The 18,709-nt window shown below is 31.6% G+C and overlaps 3 protein-coding genes and 1 pseudogene across 3 annotated transcripts; all 4 read right to left on the bottom strand.

Moving 5' to 3' along the window:
• Positions 1-3,967: 3,967 nt before the first annotated feature.
• On the bottom strand, positions 3,968-9,102 carry LOC130712528 (uncharacterized; annotated as a pseudogene).
• On the bottom strand, positions 8,812-10,769 carry LOC130713992 (uncharacterized). Its single transcript, XM_057563844.1, has 4 exons — positions 9,994-10,769; positions 9,721-9,816; positions 9,427-9,510; positions 8,812-9,281 (listed from the first exon to the last, which is right to left on the bottom strand). The coding sequence occupies exons 1-4, from the start codon at positions 10,127-10,129 to the stop codon at positions 9,148-9,150; spliced, it is 450 nt and encodes a 149-aa protein (XP_057419827.1). The 5' UTR covers positions 10,130-10,769; the 3' UTR covers positions 8,812-9,147.
• A 3,327-nt stretch (positions 10,770-14,096) lies between these two features.
• LOC130714859 (replication protein A 70 kDa DNA-binding subunit C-like) lies at positions 14,097-17,018 on the bottom strand. The gene is made up of 9 exons (XM_057564827.1): positions 16,610-17,018; positions 16,246-16,513; positions 15,633-16,112; positions 15,400-15,529; positions 15,130-15,284; positions 14,880-15,000; positions 14,591-14,773; positions 14,429-14,503; positions 14,097-14,354 (listed from the first exon to the last, which is right to left on the bottom strand). The coding sequence occupies exons 3-9, from the start codon at positions 15,740-15,742 to the stop codon at positions 14,148-14,150; spliced, it is 981 nt and encodes a 326-aa protein (XP_057420810.1). The 5' UTR covers positions 15,743-16,112; positions 16,246-16,513; positions 16,610-17,018; the 3' UTR covers positions 14,097-14,147.
• Positions 15,782-16,747, bottom strand: LOC130712527 (uncharacterized). The gene is made up of 4 exons (XM_057562360.1): positions 16,610-16,747; positions 16,309-16,513; positions 16,016-16,112; positions 15,782-15,926 (listed from the first exon to the last, which is right to left on the bottom strand). Exons 1-4 carry the CDS (start codon positions 16,745-16,747, stop codon positions 15,782-15,784), a joined length of 585 nt encoding a protein of 194 aa, XP_057418343.1.
• Positions 17,019-18,709: the final 1,691 nt, after the last annotated feature.

The raw sequence follows: 18,709 nt of genomic DNA, 5'->3' as shown, positions 1-18,709 counted from the left end.
CAAACGCTGCTCCAACAGCACAATAACAAACGCTGCTCCAACAGCACAACAATAAACGCTGCTCCAACAGCACAACAACAAACGCTGCTCCAACAGCACAACAACAAACTCAACACTTGGATCCGACGACACTCCTCGTTTTTCCAAAACTATGATTTGACTTCCAATGCCTTCCTTCGAGGTTGTTATCATTACTTAAAGATTTTGAGGTTATTTAAGGTCTTATGAATTTTCTTTATAAAATAGATTCCATTTTGTCTTATCGCAAGTCTTATGCATTTTCAGGATCTCCCAATCCCAAGTCGCTTCCAGAGGATGTCTCGATCCACTAAACAAAATTAAGGCCCGAACCTCGTTCGTCCTATCAAACTTTCTCAAAACTCTCAAAATAAAATCGGCATGACCTGCCCGCTATTCTCACCATTCAGAATCTCAGATTCCAGTACAGAGCACATTTAAATCATCATAATCAACAACATGTCATATATCAATAAATCGCATCATAAACACTTAGCACTTAGCATATAAAGCATGCACCACACATCCTAGATTACCCACATAGCACATAGCATGTAAGACAATCTCAAAAACATTCAGTAGATGAATCATCTACATTGTCAGCCGAAGCCTCAGAAAACATTTTCCAATCACACACAATTCCAGTGCATAAACAGTAAACAATGTCGAAACATCGACCCTAAGCATTAACTAGAGATTCAGTGAGAAGCCCTCACCTGAAAGTTCTCCAGAATGATCAACTAGTGCTTCCTCGCTCTCAAAGTGTTGGTCCTCGGGGAAATCCTCAAAAGCACCTTTACAATAAAATCACAGAATACTATCAGAATCTATTGGAAACTAAGCTATCGATAATTACTAAGGTTACTCGAAGTAATCTATACCCTAAGGTACGATAAACTAGCGCGAAAGACAAGTTTTCGGAAAAGGAAATTTTCCTCCTCCCCCCCTAATAGGGCTCGGCCACTTTTGGTAATTGTGGGGCTCGATTTTTCTTCGATCAAACTTGGTTCCTATGCTTTCATAAGCCGTAACTAAGGGTATTCTGAACTCGGAAAAATTATCGGATCAAAAACTGTCGCAGGGGTATTTTGGTCATGATTTTTAACTTAGGATTTTTCAAAACTGAAATCCCAAAAATAAAATTTTGCAGGGACGTCACCAACGACGTTTATGACAACTAATCCTACTAGCACTAAGCTAAGGCGATAGTTTTCAGCCTAAAGGTTGAAGCTTTACACCAAAAACTCCAAAAATGGGTATTTTAGGTTCAAATTGATTCCGGCGGAATTCCGGCGACATAACGGAAAATCTAACCCGGCAGAAGTGATCTTGGGCGCATAAGGAAGAGGTTTAGAATCATAAATGAAAGATTCAGGATAGTTTTGCAAAAACCCATAAACTATCCGCTCAGAAAACTCTACAGAAAAGCTATGAAGGATTAGCGACTATACCTCAAAGCCTTGAAGTAGCAACTGATTGATCGATGATCAAGCAAGAAATGAACAAAAGCTCTTCTTCCTTCTTCCTCTTAGCAAATTCGCAGGTTTTGGAGAGAAATGGTGGAAATTTGTGATATTTTCTCATTTCTTGGCTATATATAGAGGTTGGCAAAACGCGGTAAAATGAAAGTTTCGCGAATCTGGTTTTTCCGGCTTCATTCTCCATGAATTCTAAGATAGGTTTTGGCGAAAGAATTCCAAAACTAAAATGAGGTCTCCTTATATTTTAGGTGACTAATGCAAAGTCGGTGTAAAACTATTTTACCCGATAAGTTACTTTTTGCATCGAATGTCGGAATGGAAAACTTCCTTCTGAAGAAAGATTGAAATCATCAAGAGAAATGGGTGTACGCGTGTAGAATCTTCATTTGAAGCTCTGAATAGAAAAAGTCTTCATTGACGGTTGATTCTAGGGTCTTGAAAAACCAGGGATTCGGTTTCGGCAAACTTCCGTTGATTGGAATCGGACGTTCGTAGATCCTAGAGTTTCGCCTCGAAATGATTGTGATATATGGAAAAAGAGAAGTTATAATATTTCTCTAAAGATTTTTGGACTAAATTCCTACAGTGTTCCAAAGCTGGAAGTTTGTTGGAAATTATATTCCTATAGTGTTCCAAAGCTGGAACATAGTTTTGTTTCCTAAGGTTCTTGTCCTAGGTTTTAAATGCGAATATTAGTCGTGCTATAACTTAAATCGACTTCGATACAATCCTTTGACTTTTCCTGAACTTTCTCCTTCATAAATATATTTCATTTAATAAACTTTCGTTCAGGTTTCCCTTCACATTACATCAACCCTAATCGTGAATAAGAAGTTTATTCACTTATCATAAACTTAAAAACTCGGGCCTTACATTTTCAACCTAATCAACTCTGATAACATTACACCTTTATATAGGTTCAGATACAGTAGCTTCTCCTAGTAGCTATCTTCACTTAACTAACTATTTACTAACTATTTTACATAGTATACTTTTATACTCCCCTGCAAGCTCAAGTGGGGTGAAGTTCTGAGGCTTCACACACTTGGAGGTTGGATCTAAGAAAAAGAAACTTAGTAGGAGACAAAGCCTTTGTCAGTATATCTGCAAACTCATAGTCAGCTATAACATGACGAAATTGAATTGTTTTGCTGAGAACTTTCTTTCTGACAAAGTAAAGATCCAATTCAAGATTCTTTGTGCGAGCATGTCATACTGGATTATGAGTATGTGCCACTGCACTTTGATTGTCACAGTATATAGTGGGAGGCTTGAACTGCAGATGCAACTCAGTTAAAAGAGAATGTATCCACAGAAGCTCAGTAGTAATTAATGCCATGCTGCGATACTCTGCCTCTTTGTTGGAATTGGAAATAACATGCTGCCATGGGGGAAGAGATAGATTTAACTTCAGTTATTCCAACTTTGGTTAGGAGATCTCTAATAACATAACAAACAAACTGAATCATAACAGAAATTGTAACTGAACAATGAGATTGTTATTTTCAACCTAACCAACTCTGAGAACATTACACCTTTATATAGGTTCAGATACAGTAGCTTCTCCTAGAAGCTATCTGCACTTAACTAACTATTTACTAACTATATTTACTAACTATTTTACATAGTATACTCTTATAATAATTAAAAACAACGGAATTTGTCTAAATTTGAGGAATGCACAACATACAAATACAGTACAATAGTGACTTCATGGTGTAGTAAATGAAGAAATATATATCATTTTGTCTTATACGTTAAATATGATTATTTACTTATTTGATAGCAAAATAGATTTATTGGATATCATACATAACATGAGATCAACACCCTCATGTAAGTAAAAGCAAGTCAACTAAAGAAAAGATACACCAATACATATGACAATTTCACAAAAGTCTACTGCGCACAAATGAAATAGAACTGTTTAGAAAATATATTTCAGCATATACATTGTAAGAGATAATAAGGTTAAAAAGATAAATAAAAAAAACATCCCCTTATATAATGTATACCCATACCCAGTTGGTATTGTCCAATTGTATTGGACTTCAGTCCAAGGTAAAAGACAATGAATTAAAACTCTAAAGAAGTTTGGTAAAATGTTAGCAGGAGTAAGCATTTTAACATCACACATAAGTAAGACTGAAATGTACAAATTTCTCAGTTAATAAAATATTCCACATTTGTAGCATATGTTACAGAATGAGTGATTCCAGGTCCAGCATTTGATGTGTAAATGGTACTTGTAACAACTTGCAAATACTTTCTTGGAAAAGTAAATTTTTTAGGTGATAGTAATGACATCAAAAACTAAATATGGATCAAACTAATACAGGAAAAAATCAGGATCATGCAGATTTAAGTATCTATATAGTTGAATTGACATCAAAATTAAATTTGCAGAAAATAATAATCAAATATAAATGATTTCAATATTTGGAGTAAAAGAGATGTTTAAGCTTACCTCATATATTCTGAAAGACTTCTCTATAAACAACATTCTTTGTTGATGTGTTTATTTTGTCTTTATCGTCTAAAATTAGGATTTTTAATCCTTTTCTACTTTTGACTCGTGAAATGGCGACATAGAACTGTCCATGAGTGAAAACTGGTCTAGGTAGGTATAAACCAACATGACTAAGAGATTGTCCTTGACTTTTGTTGATTGTCATTGCAAAACAAAGTGTGAAGGGAAATTGTCTTCTTTGGAATTTGAATGGAAGTCCAGAATCTTGAGGAATTAAGTCCATTCTTGAAATGAAAACCTTTTCCCCTTTGTTTCTGCCAGTTACAACAATGGCACCAATGACATTATCACTCAAATGTTTGACAATTAGTCGGGTTCCATTGCATAAACCTGAGGACTGGTCAATGTTTCTTAGAAGCATGATTGGGACACCAACCTTTAGAACTAAATTGTGATTTGGAAGTCCTGAACATTTGACTTCATTAAGGAATTCTGTGGTTATCCATTTTGCTTCAAAGTTCTTATCTTCATCTGATTTGCAAGATGTATCACAACTAAAATATTGCCTTTCGTTTCCTTCAACTTTGGACAGTATATATTGATTAACTTTTTCAACTGATTCACATGTAGGTGCCAAAATAGCTCTTTGCTCCCAAAAATTATGATTTGACATATTAAGAGCTAAATTAGGATATACAAAATCAATTAGTTGATCCAAAGGATCACCTGAATTGTTAATCAAAAGATCTTTAGGAACTTCAATGTCCATTTCTCCATCGTCGTTCATATCAGAATTACCATTTCCTATCTTCATAATCCAGTCAGAAAAATGCTTGATTTCATTCTGATCTTGATGTTCATTTACACTTTGTAATCTCATATTTTTAGTCAAGGAAAGTACTTTGCAGTGTCTCCATAAATATGATGAGTTTATGGTTGCTGAAACAATATCTTGCCTACTACCTTTTTGGATTACAGGAAGTATTTGGCGAAAGTCTCCTCCCAAGACAACTGTTTTACCTCCAAATGGCCTTTTAGCATTGTCTTTATTTTCCAAAGACATTATATCTCTTAGTGTCCTGTCAAGGGCTTCAAAGCAATATTTGTTCATCATTGGTGCTTCATCCCAAATTATCAAAGAACTTTGGCGTAGCAAGTTTGCCTTCAAACTTCCTTGTTTAATATTACATGTTGAGTTCTCGTTAAGATTCAATGGAAGTGAGAATCTTGAATGTGCAGTCCTACCCCCAGGGAGAAGTAATGATGCAATTCCACTTGAGGCTACATTCAGCACAATTTTTTCTTTTGATCGAAGTCTCGCAGATAAAGTCTTCCAAATGTGTGTTTTGCCTGTCCCACCGTAGCCATAGACAAAGAAAAATGTGCCACAAAAGCTGGATACTAACTTAATTATTTCGTCATAGACATTCCTTTGTTCCAAAGTCAATGAATTAATCAAGTTTTCATGCAATACACGCATCTCTTCTTTGTTGTATGATATTTCTTCAAGTATTAACTGGTTTTCAAAGATGTCGTCATCTGGTGGTTCATAATTAGTGAACCCTGAACAATCTGCCAACCTTCTACCATTTCTCCGCAAAAGTTTGTCAATTTCTTTGAGGCACAATTTCTGTAGATTATCATCTCCAATATGTAGTGTTGTAAGGTAATCAATATTTAAATTAGGAATTTATAAAATTGCAAGTAAAACCATATATGGAGTTCATATTAATTTTAAAATATTACAAATTTGAATGCAAATGAAAAACGTTTTTGGGGATAATGAAATTGAGGTATGCAATTTCATATATAGAATGATATACATGTGTGTACTTGAGGAATGATGTGCATGTAACTCATGGCATGTATTGAAGAGCATGTTATAGTAAAAGAATATGTGTTAGTCTTACCACAATTATGATTTAACTTTCTCAGATTGTATTCAATTCCATCAGCTAGCAGCTTCCAAGTCCTAGACCAAACATGGAGTGGTCTGCTCATAGTGTTTGTAATTAGAAGATAAACAAATAACTTACGGATTTGGTGACCTGATCCTAACTCACTTGTCTCATTGATTGCTGCAGTGAACTCTTTATCATCAGCTAGTAAACCTAGTGCTTGACATGCATCTTGAAAAGTTTGTAAGAGTAAACCATTCACTGTCCTTATACTCTCAAAGCTAGTGCACCCTTTCTGAATAGTGAGTAACATCCTCATATAATATAGTTCACCGGTGCCAGGAGGAATATATGTTAGTCTTCCAATTGAATATCCTTGCTCCCTTAAGTGCCAAGTTCTGCTCTGTTTATCATAAACAAACTTGTTAGGAAATTCAGAATAAGTCAAGCTTCTTGCTTCTTGATATCTTCTGTTGGCATCCATCCATGCTATGAACATAGTTCTATCGTCCTTTTTAAGTTCAAAGACTTCATCAATAGGCTGGTCATCTCTAAATATAATGGTTTGTTCATTCTGAAGGTGGAATTTCAATCTTTTAACGGATGGCCACCTTTTATGGATTTTCCAAGTAAAAGTTCGCCATATTGCTTCACATGGTGAAAGGTATCTACAGTCATAGTATTGCTTTATTTCATCCACAACACGTTAAGAACCAGAGGCATTCGCAGAATTTGAAATTTCAGCAGTGACCCTGTCTTGTCCCTTGTTTACATATTTGAACGGATATTTTATGGAGTTTGACTTGTTGCAGTATTCCACATTTATGTGTGCCTGATACTTCATCAATAACTATGGGTTATAAGGGACAACATTGCGATTATCAAGTTCAATTCCATTCTTTGAAACTGTTATGTCAGTCTTCCGTCTTCTATAGTTTGGATAACCGTGTTCATCAATTGTAGTTTTTGCTGCATATTTCTTTGGAAAGTACTTACTACACTTGCGATCCTTCATGCAAGCACAATGAGGATTGGATGCACCACAAGGACCATGGATCATGTAAGTAGAAACTAATTCATACAATTTGGGATATAACATAGGATCTGGTAACTCTGCTGATATTATTCCATCAATGTCACTTGGTGTCATTAGCTTATTTTCACCATGTAACCAAAGAAGTATGTGAGCATGTGGAAGACCTCTCTTTTGAAACTCAATAGTGTACATTCCTGTTTTTTAAAAAATAAAGTATTATACCTTTATAATCATATATAAAGCTGAAACATATTCAGAGAAAGATGAGTAAATATTATTAGGTAGGAAAATGAAATATATAATGAAACTCACCAGCATTAATTTGTCCAAATATTTTATTCTTCCTGAAATCAACCATGAGGTTATCAAGTTTCATCTTGAAGACCCGAGAAACTATATCTGGTCGGTCTTCTGAATTCAATTGTCTGGATTGTACAAATTCTTTAATCTCACTCCAATTTGAATTGCAGGTAATTGTGATAAACAGATCGGGAAATCCCATTTTTTTACAAATTGCCATAGCATCCTGACAATTGTTGAACATATATCTGACTCCTCCAGTGAAAGAAGATGGTAGTATGATACGCTGACCTATAGATGCTGGATCTGTATCGCCTCTGTTAATTGCTTCTTTCAAACCATTTAGAACATCAGATCTTATCAGTTTCTGATTAAACCTCAAGAATGAGAGTCTTTGAGATTCTATCATGGTGTAACAATCTACTACAAATTGTTGAAATAGTCTTCCAGCATTGACAATAGTCCCATACTCAACATTTCTTTCTTGAATTCTGAAAGAGATAAATTCTATAAGGGCAACTTTTACTCTTTTTCTGTTTCCATTTGTGTTTCTGATTGGAATGTTATCTTGGAATCCATCTTCGCCATAAGGGAATAATAATGGATATTGTAGTGGAATGAAGGAGATATGTGTTTCTGGGATCCTTGTCAAGCGGCCTGAAATCTTTCTTACAATTATATCTCGTCCTGGATCAACCTCAGCTATATCCCCAACTATTAAAGCTGCAATTTCATTGCATGAAGGTAGGTTATAGGTCCTTGGATCCTTTGACCTACCTCTATATAATCTAAGACAGAAGTCTGATGTTTGGTTATCATTGAAGACGTCTCTAACTCTTCTCCATATTTTTGCAAGCTCATTGTCGTTGTCAATCATGTTCTTTAGATCTTGAATTAATGAGACATCAAATTTGTCATTTGCATTATCTGACCTGCAATATAATTGGATGTAGTTGTGAAATTAGTGAATGACACATATCCATAAAGCTTAAGATGAAAATTTGACTGAAATAATTAAATATGCATGGATTTAACTAACCGAAAATGACACATTCTATTTTCTATTTCATTTTCAGTGTCATAAATGTACAATTGTGCAAATTTTGGTCTTTCACCATTGGATGGTACCAAACTTCCTATACGGTGATAATTCTGTCCACCCAATATGAATTGTGGAGGCGCAGTTCCATTATTAAGAGATGTATCAATCTTTCCACCAATAGAAGTAAATGAGAACATGCTGTTGTAAGCTCTGATATTCTTCTTGAAATTCCTGCTTCTAGGGTCAATGTCATTAATTAAATCATATAGAAGCTTGGGAGGTTTTTTTAGTAATGGAAGCTGCACCTTTCCTTTCATACAACATATAGAGAAATCAGGATTTCTACTATTTTTGGACTTGTCAGACCTCTCTTCATACCAGACAGATGCATAACAGTAGGTGCAGTTGTATGATGGTTTTCCAAGGCAGAAGATTGCTGGCAATATTAGGATTGCAAAAACATAATCTTGTTAATTTGGACATATAAATTTAATATTTGCTAATTAATATAATGTTAACTCAATTAAATAATAATATAGGTCTATTAATAGTGTACCTTCATTTTCACCTTTACTGTGTAAATATGATTCATTCGGGCTATGAATATTTTGATGTGAAGCTTTGTTTCTTTCAAAATGAATTCCATCACAGATAGTGTTTGATGAACTTTGTGTGAATTGTATTGGTTGTAAATGGAATGAATGGATTCCATCACAAGTAGTGTTGGATGAACTTGGCACAGATTCTAATGCTTGTAAACAGAATGCAGGGGGTCTTATGTGCGACGAATCTGATACATTTTCCTTAGATTTGTCTAGATTTTTAAACTGTGTTAGTTTGTGTTTATATACCTGCATAGTAATCATGAGTGGTGATCTTTAATTTTTGATGTTAAGTATGATCTAACCTGAAACTGTTGCTTTCTTTGAAGTTCTCCTTGTTTTCAATGTCGTCTTCCTTCGACATCTTGCTTGTTTAGCTAAGTTTAGAACAGACTGTTGTGAGGTTCCTTCATTTGGATTGTCATCGGTTTCAACTGATCATTGCATTAAATATATGAATATGAAAGCATCATAGAAAAAAATATGATATCTTTTAATCCACATCAATTATAATTTAAGAAAAGTTTCAAATAACATATTTACATGTAAAGTTTATTTAAATATTACATTTTAATTTACCTTTGTTTTTTGGTTTCTTCTTAGTGATGATAATTGTTTCTGAGTCAATGCTTGTTTGTGTATGTGTGCTGTCTTGTAGATGACCTGAAAGAACAATTAAAAAAAATCAATAATACGTTGGTTAGTATAATTATCATTAAGTAATTAGTTATATCATAACGGTCTTTTGTTAAATTTTGAGATGTAGTAAGTGTTGATAATAATACATGAGTAAAATCGAACCTCTTATTGGTTGCACATTCTTTTCACTCTCTATGTTACAGTGTAAGCCTTGAATTATAGAGTCTTGTTTACCTCGTTTTCTTTTATTATAGTTTGGATTGCCTGAATGATTGACTACAGATTCAGATTCATTTGGTCTGGCAGTGTTAGTTTTATCAATTTGAGATCCTGTGTCAAGGTTAAGCAGGAAAAAAATTAGTACAATTTAGTACATGATTCTGTTACATGTGTGGACATAACAATGACACAATTAGTTGTCATTAGAATTTGCATTAAATTTTATGTTTAATGATAATATTCTCTTTTTTACTTATGATTTTTTTTAGAAAAGAATGATATTAGTACCTGTGGTATTTGGTGTGCGTTTGGACTTTAAATTTGCTGTCCTCCTCATTCTTGCAGCCCTATAGACTTCAAGTTTTGCATTTTGTGCATTTGAATTTGAATTGGTGGGGTTACTGATATGAGTGGATGAAAGCATAGGAGTTTGGTTTGGTGGTATAGATTTATGCTGATTATCCAACACGAGCCAGCCTACTAAATTGAATTTAATGACAATGGTTTGTAGGAACTGTTTGTAATATGAATAAGTGTAATGAATATAATTTAATCTATGAAAAACATACCTGAATGGGAGTTAATAGTCTGGTAATTTGTGTTATTGCTTTTATTGGAGTATTTGAACATTCTTCTTGGACCATTGTTTTCATCTGCGTGAGTATGACATTTCATATATTCAGAATACAAAATTTAACAAAATAAATTATACCAAATATGTATTGTTGTTTGGAAAAGAATAATGGCTTTAATTGGGCATACCTGGAGATGAATGTGCAAGTTTGTCATGAGAAGGGTGATGTGGTTTTTTCCTTTTAAAGTGTGAACTTGATGTGGAAGAACAACCAGTTTCCATATCATTTTAGTTGCATTTGAGGGATCTTCGTATGTTATATGTAATTTGATTTAGATGATTCAGACATAAGGGAAACAAATTTTTGAGAGAATGGAGTTCATTGAATGATAGAACAAAGGCATGGATTAATTGTTTAGGAAGAGGGAACATAGTTCATTGTTTTTGTGTCTTTAAGTGTTTTAAAATTTGAATGTTGAAAACCAGTTTTGTTATGAATTAGTTATCACAAGGAAGGAATGTGATAACTGTTTAATTTATGGAGTAATGTAAAATTCAATTTATATAATAGATTGTTAATATAATTTCTAAAAAAAAAAATACCGAGTTAGTTGTGTTGTTGTTTAATTAGTATATTTTATTTTTCATTAATATGATTGTTGTTAATTTTTTTTATTCATACTAAGTTCTAAAACAGACCTTGATGCAGGAAGTCAACCCTTCTGAGAGATAGTCTGTGACATGGTGCTAGAGCAGGCAGCGTGATGATGAAAATAGGGGGATGCACATCAAATTGTATATGATGGTTCTTTCCTTTTGATAGAGGGATTCTCAAGAAAATTTGCTTTCATGCCAGATCCGAATTGATGGTGCTTGGAGTTTTGTAGAGGAGTCCATGAAGATGCAGTCAAATCCATGATGCCACCATCAACCCGATTGCTGATGTTGTTGTTTCTTCCTTTGTTTTGTTCTATCTGGTCTCTCTGCCTTTGCAGATCAGCACAAGCCCTCATCGAACCATTTTGCTTCTTCTCCATCTGTTGATGCCTTAACATCTTAACTGTACAAAAAAGAACGAAATTGACCACCGGTCAACATAAATAGAGTGAAATTGGTGCTGAGTAAGCCAAGTTTGTTGCTGCTTAGATTAAAATCTAAGACCATGTGATGACATAGATGAAGTACCCCATAATGATATATCAGATTTTCTATTCAGAAATTGATGAAGAGTTTATTAGTAGCAATGAAATAGGCAGATGCGATGATGATGTTGTGGTGGAGGATGTGGTATTTCATCGGTAAATCCTTTGTTTGTCAGAGAGAGTTGAATTTTGTTTGATTGGATTATGAGATTTAAAGATATATTAAAATAAGATTTTTTTTTTGTTTTTTTTTTAAGAAAGATGGAAGACCGTAAACAAACAAAAAAAGTTGAATACTATGATTTTTTTTCAAGGTAAGATTGTTTTTTTTTTTTTAAAATAGATGGTTGTTATTCAAACAATCGTATTATTCAATTTTCAATATTATCATAATAGATAAGTTGTGGTTTTGAATTAGTAGATATTAAATTTTTTTTATTTTTTTTAACTCTTGGGATATATTTTATTTTGGTTAATGTATAATAGGTGAGGTTTCAAAACGGTCCATAGTTGGAGTAAATTTTTGATTTAGTCTATAGTATTTGTAAATTAATTAATTTTTAAAGTTATGATGTATACACTTATCTGCATTTATTTCCTACCTTCATTTTTACTTATTTCTCTTTTTTTCTAACAATCAAATTACCTATGTTTTTTTTTTATTTATATTTGTCTTCTTCATATCTCTCTCTTTTTACACATTTCCACACCTTATCTTTTAGGTGTAAAGATATAATTATGCATTAATTTTAGGATTTGTCGTAGGTGGTGGTATCCATTTGGATTTGCCAGAGTGAAATGATAGGGATTTAGGTTAAAAGTATTTTTTTTTTGAATTCTTTTTCCAATTTTCACATCGTAATTAACTTCAATAACACTTAATTAAATTAACCTAACACAGGTTAAAGGGTGCGAGGGCATGTGTCCTCATTTGATTTTTGAAAAAAAATCATTAGTGAAAAAATTGATTAGTAAATGTATGTATTTTTCAATGGTATTTTTCGTTAAAATTTGCACCCACTTGTTTGTCATATTACTAAATGCTCTCACTTGAGTGTAAAATATGTGGTTTTTTATGGCTCCTTTTATTAAAATTTATCAATTGTGTCTCCTTAGGTTAAAAAATGCTTTAACTTCCAATAATAAATGTTAATATTTTTTACGAATTTATGTATATATTGCCCTCACAATATCCTATTTTTAGATATGTTTCTGACCTAACTTAACACTAAATAAGTTTTAAACTGAACTAAATACACCCAAAACGCTCCCCTAATTACTTATTCTATTAAGAACTCCGAAAATGATTGTTACTTGTATCTTTTAAAAGATAGTTTTTTCAAAAAAAAAAAAAACTTTTAAAAGATAGTGCTCGTTCAAAGAAATCTGTTAAAAGATAGTGTTTCTTAAATAATTTTAGCATATATAGAGATTATATGAATTAAATATTGGTGGGGACATTGAGATGTATAATGATAAAGAGAAATCATAACATAATATATGTAATTAAAATATATATGGGTACAATTTTTTTTTTTTTGTAAAATATATAACAGACAATGAAATATAAACATAGAAGTACTAATAATTGGTTATTTTCTTCCGGGCCCAATATCTTTGGAAACATCATTAGATCTTATCCTTTTTTATCTTTTTAATGAGTTTGTTTTTTGAAACATCAGATATTTCTCTATCATCACTCCAACGGTTGACTTTTAATTAAATTGGTGAATCTTTGGGTTTTGCTTTGATGGTATGAAAGAGAAGAAGAATAAGATTAGGAACCGAGTGAGTGAGGGGGATGAAATGGGATAAGAATGTGATGAAGTGAAAATGTGTTGAATTGATTAAGGCCTTGTTTAGGTAAACAACTTAATTAAGGCGTTATTCATAAACTTTCCATATAAGCTATTTTAAAAAGTTTATTGATAAAAAATTTTAAACAACTATAAGCAACATTTCTTTTTTATAAACTTTCCCCTTTATTTTTTTTTTGAAATAGTCGGACTTTACCCTAATTTTTAATGGTGAAGACCATTTTCTAACTAACCCAAACTTTTTTTTTGACCGAAAACTAAGTTGACCTTTAAATTAACATATAATTTAATTTTAAATATTAGTTTATTGTTAATTTATGTTTAAAAAATATATTGAAAAAATAATGTTGGGTATGCAAATATTAATTTTTGTGTGTGCTAAAAATAAGTATCATTATTTGTTGTTAATTTTTTTTGAAATTTTACTCGTATGTGGAAATCTACATTGTTTATTTTAATTTTGAATATTCATTTTTTGCTGTTTATTTAGTTTAAATTTTGAAATTTAGATTGGTGAAAACTCGTATCAATAAAAAGTCTACCTCATCTATTTATAAAAAAAGTATAATATTTTTTTTTTGAATTTTCTATAGATTAACTGAAAGATATTTGGATAACCATTTACTTTTAAGTTATAACTTTTATAAGATATAGTGAAAACATAAACATGATAATAAATTGGAGGGGACACGTAACAATATATTGGTGGGGGGCATAACAGATATATAACAATAAAGATTCCAAATAATAAAATAATACATATTTAATCAAAATATAATTAAAACATTATAAACACATTAAGTAAGTATGTTTGAAGTATTTTTAAAACATACAATTGGCAATAAAATATAAACGTAGAAGCACAAATAAATGGTTATTTTATCATGTTCCAGATATTTAGAAATGACATTAGATCTTCTCTTTTTTGATTTTCTGGATGATTTTGTTGTTAGGAACATCAGATGCTTCTCCATCAGCAGTACCCTTTTTGCGGGTATAAGTCTTCTTGAAAGGAGCTTTCTTAGTTACACTTGGGCTGTGATATTTTCTCTTTTGTTTAACTTCTTCAGACTTAAGCTCGTCATCAATTGAAGCAGTAAAATCAGTCATCAAATCCTGAAATATTGAAAGATCATATTACTTAAATAAGAATTATTCAAAGTTATAAATTTCAAAGTCATGTTATATACCTTTGAGTTCATTTTTGCAATTTCAGTTTTTTGTGGATTTGTTTTGATGACTTCTGGGAATGATTCGTCAACCTCCTAATGAGAAATATTCTAATAAGTTTAATGTTTGTTTTGATATTAAATTATAAATTAGTATATAACATGTAGACATAGATAAATTACCAAATTTTTTGGACTCAAGAGTTCAGTGAACTTTTTGATAATTGAAGCATCATCTGTAAGTCTGTTAACACGATAGCATGCTTCATACTTAGAGTTTTTTTCTTTTTTTATCTCAACCTTGAATAAGAATGTCTTATCCACCAATTCAAGCAGTTGTGCCGGAGGAATGTGCAAGGTATTGTTCTGAAAAAAAAAATTAATTTCATATTTGTTAGTAATTTTTAATATTATAATGAATTTAATTTAAAGAATAATATGATTTTTAATTGCATTAGTATTGTAATTATACCTTATCAAGTATGTCAATGAACTCAGAACATGTTCTGTTTAATATCAGAGATCCCTCTTCATCAAATATAACCAAGGATACAAAGTCACTTTCATCAGTAGCCCGGATCTTTATTCGGTATCTAGGTTGAGATTAATTTATACGTTAGATGTGATGTGACTAAACAGTAATGTCAAATGTAACAACATGTATTGAAGGTTAGAATTTTTTCAAGATTCAGTGTACAAAAATTTTAGTTAATGAAAAATACCTTGGGATTGCTGTCAAAAGGTGGTGTTTGCAACTTTCACAATAGTACAACTTGCTCCGTTGAATAAGTGACCGATTGCATTTGCACGCAGGATACCACCAATCATCAGAGTCTTCAATGTGTTTAATGGTGGCCTTAATCACTACATACTTTTCCTGTTGATAATTTGACTCCAATTATTAGATTTTAATTAATGTGTTAAAAAACAGATTGTTGAAAATATTGACAAGAAAATCAAATCATATTAATGTTTTATAAATAGATACATACATGTTCACAATCCTGAAGTTGCTCAATTAACATTCTTTTGTTTTTATGAAGAAAATCTTCCTCAGCAGATGTCTGTGCATAGTTAGATTTCTGGGATAGGCTGTGAGTTTTGACCTGATTTTCATTTTTGCTTGCATAAAAGAAAAAGAATTAATTAGATTATTTTGAAAACTAAGATTTACTTTTATAATCAATTTTTTGTACTAACTTAATTTAACAGTTATGTATCATACCAATTTCTTAACTCATTCACTTCTGGAATTTCTGGATTGAAGAACAGTTTTGTGGAGTACATGGAGTTTTGCAATTGAGTTTTTCCGAAGCAAACATGTTGAATAAACATGATTATGAAACAAAATTTAGGCGTAGATGTAAATAGATGTTAAGTATGAGATTTTTTAATACCTCTAAAAGTTTTAACCCTTGCATATTGTACCACCAGAACATTGTTTTTAGATGCATCATTATCAAAGTATGAATTGAATTCATCGACATAGTGACCAAATAGAGTAAAATCAAACTTTTTCCTGTACCATGTGTTAATCAGAGTTATGATTTGTATATTGAACATTTTGTATAATAAAAGCACTAATCGGAAAACTAAGATAGAACTTACCCGTCAATAAGAAGATCAATTACCATCCTTTTGCATTTGTCTCCATTTTTTTCGAATTCAATAACAGGATAACAGCCAACAATTATTCCAATGATATCTACAGAGTTTAGTAAGATAATAGTTAAAAATGGAAAATTTAAATTAGAAAAAATTTAGCAGAAGACAAATAAAGTTAAATATGAAAAATTTAAGAAGGTTAAAAACAATAGCACGTTGTGAAGAATAGTCACCAATTAGATTGTTGTAGTTAAAGTTTGGCTTGGTAAATTCGTTTGAGTTGACGAATGAAAAACCGTAGAAGGGTATTTCTTTGTCTGGTATAAGGTCAACCTCAGTTTCAGTCTGAAAATTTAGACGATATTGATGGCGAGTTGTTCTGTATTTTCCAACGTTGTTTCCGACATCAAAGAATCTGAAACTGTATACCAGGCCTTCCCGCAATTTCCCAATGAATTCATCTAACAGTTTGTTTGGTATTGATGCATGGATCTTATTGGTCTGGAAAAATAGAAGAAGACAATTAGTGATACTGGTTAAAAATTGAATTTGGTATTGTAAACCATATGAGTAGATTGAGTAGATAGATTTACATACTTCGGCATCCATTAACACCAATTCCATGGTTGAAGTGATTTCAGGATTGTTGTATGATGGGAGTGTCCATAAGCGTAAGATTCTAGCATTAAATTTGCATTCTTCCTTTTCTGGACTTATGGAAGATATTCTGTCCATGTCTAGGGCAGAATGTATGGCTAATTTCTTATTCATGAAGCAGATAAAATGGGTATGCATTCATGTGTAGAAGGAAATACAGAGGGAGAAGAGAAATTTTTGTTTGAGAATTTATGAACAAATTGTTGGTGGTGTTATGTTTATAGGGATTGTAATTCAAAATTTAACTGCTGAGGAAAGATAGGCGGGATGGTGTCAGATTTTTTATTTGTTCTCAATAATTGATAACTGATTTTGCAGTTTTTATGTGTGTGAGAGTCTGCTAATTGATAACTGGTGTTTTAGTTAAATTGAAAATGATTGAATAAATTTGATTTAATTTTAGCATAGATGTTGTACGGACACGTAAGAATTGGTTGGTGAGAGAATTTTTTGAAGCAACATGTGTTTGACACGTGGCACAGTGATGATTGTTTGAATTTGAACTACTATGTTGAAGTAACAGGAGTCTCGACTTATTTGCGGAGTAGTTTTAGGCATAGTAGTTTGTATTTGAAAATAATCTAGTATGATTAGATTAATATTTTTTTTTGTTTTTTTTTTAATGTAAATGATTGTTAGGCACGTAAGAATTGGTTGAAGAGGGTGTTTTTGGTGGGTGATAAGAACGTGCCACGTAGGATAGCATTGTGAGGGAGTGTTAGGAATGTGACACGTGTAGAGCCAAGGGATTGCTTTTTTATAGTAAATGATTAATTCAAAATACTTTAATTGTCCATTTTGTTAAGATATTATTAAAATAATATTTATTGGACAATTAATTAACTATTTAACCATTGTAATATTTGGTTATTACTTTTCTTATTAAAGTGCAGTTAAATATAAATTGTGATTAGCTATCTTTTTTCTCATGGTTAAATTTTGACATATATATTTCATGTTAAAAATTTAAAATTCTTTTGTGCGCTCCTATTTTTAAACCAAATATTGAATAGTAATTTTTTATTACTATGCTATAGGCTCATGGACCTTAAAATTATGGAGAAAGTTCTTTAGTTTGCTAGCAATATTTTTAATATAATCTATTTGCTAGTTTGTTTGTATGTGGAACTAATATTCTAGGTCTTTATATAATTAAAACCTATAATCTTTGTATATAAATTACATCTTATGGTTTATACAAACTTTGGTGTGATTACATGCACTTTATTATATTTTGTGTGATTGTGATCTCACCTATCGTGAGCGCAGTTATTCATAATACTTTGATGTGATTACATGCGCTTTATTATATTTTGTGTAATTGCGATCTCACCTATCGTGGGCGCAGTTATTCAGAATTTGGGGAAATTATATTATCTAAATTCTTTAAAGAATTTTCATGGAGTTTTGTGTATATTTACATTAATGATAATGTACCCTATCGGTATATTATGATTAGTGTAATGTGTGGTTTTGTTTGTAATGTATTATGCGTTGTTAACATATGTCAATTCATTCCACTACCCTATCGGTATTAGAATTTTTGGGACATAAGATTAGATACATTACATTAATTGGAAAATTTATTTTTTACAATATTTATCTTAAAGATTTGCATTTGCCTATCGCAAAGCAAATTTATATTAAATAAAATATATATTGATATATTTTTCCTTATTATTGCATTGTGTAAGTAATGGATATACCCTATCGGTATGACATTGCTTGACATGATCATTGTGTGTTAGAGAAAATAGTTTTGACTATTCTTTTAATTTAAAAATACTTAAAGTATCCTGTTGTTTTATTTCGGTATGATTAACTCAACTATTTTTCTCTATCAAGTGGGAGAGACTTGTTTGCTCTCATTTTTTTTCCAACTGAAAGTTATGCAATGTCTCTCACTCCATTAATTGCTCAATTAGTTAAATTTGAAAATTGACACACTTATGTGTGATATACTACTAGATATCACTTTATAGTGGGACCTATACTGAGGATATTATTAAGTCTCTTTTAAGAATATTGGAATACAATCTT

The sequence above is a fragment of the Lotus japonicus genome, chromosome 4 (assembly GCF_012489685.1).
Source record: "Lotus japonicus ecotype B-129 chromosome 4, LjGifu_v1.2".
NCBI lineage: Eukaryota > Viridiplantae > Streptophyta > Magnoliopsida > Fabales > Fabaceae > Lotus > Lotus japonicus.
Note: the sequence above shows the minus strand (reverse complement) of the source record. Positions and strands in the feature narration are given on the sequence as shown.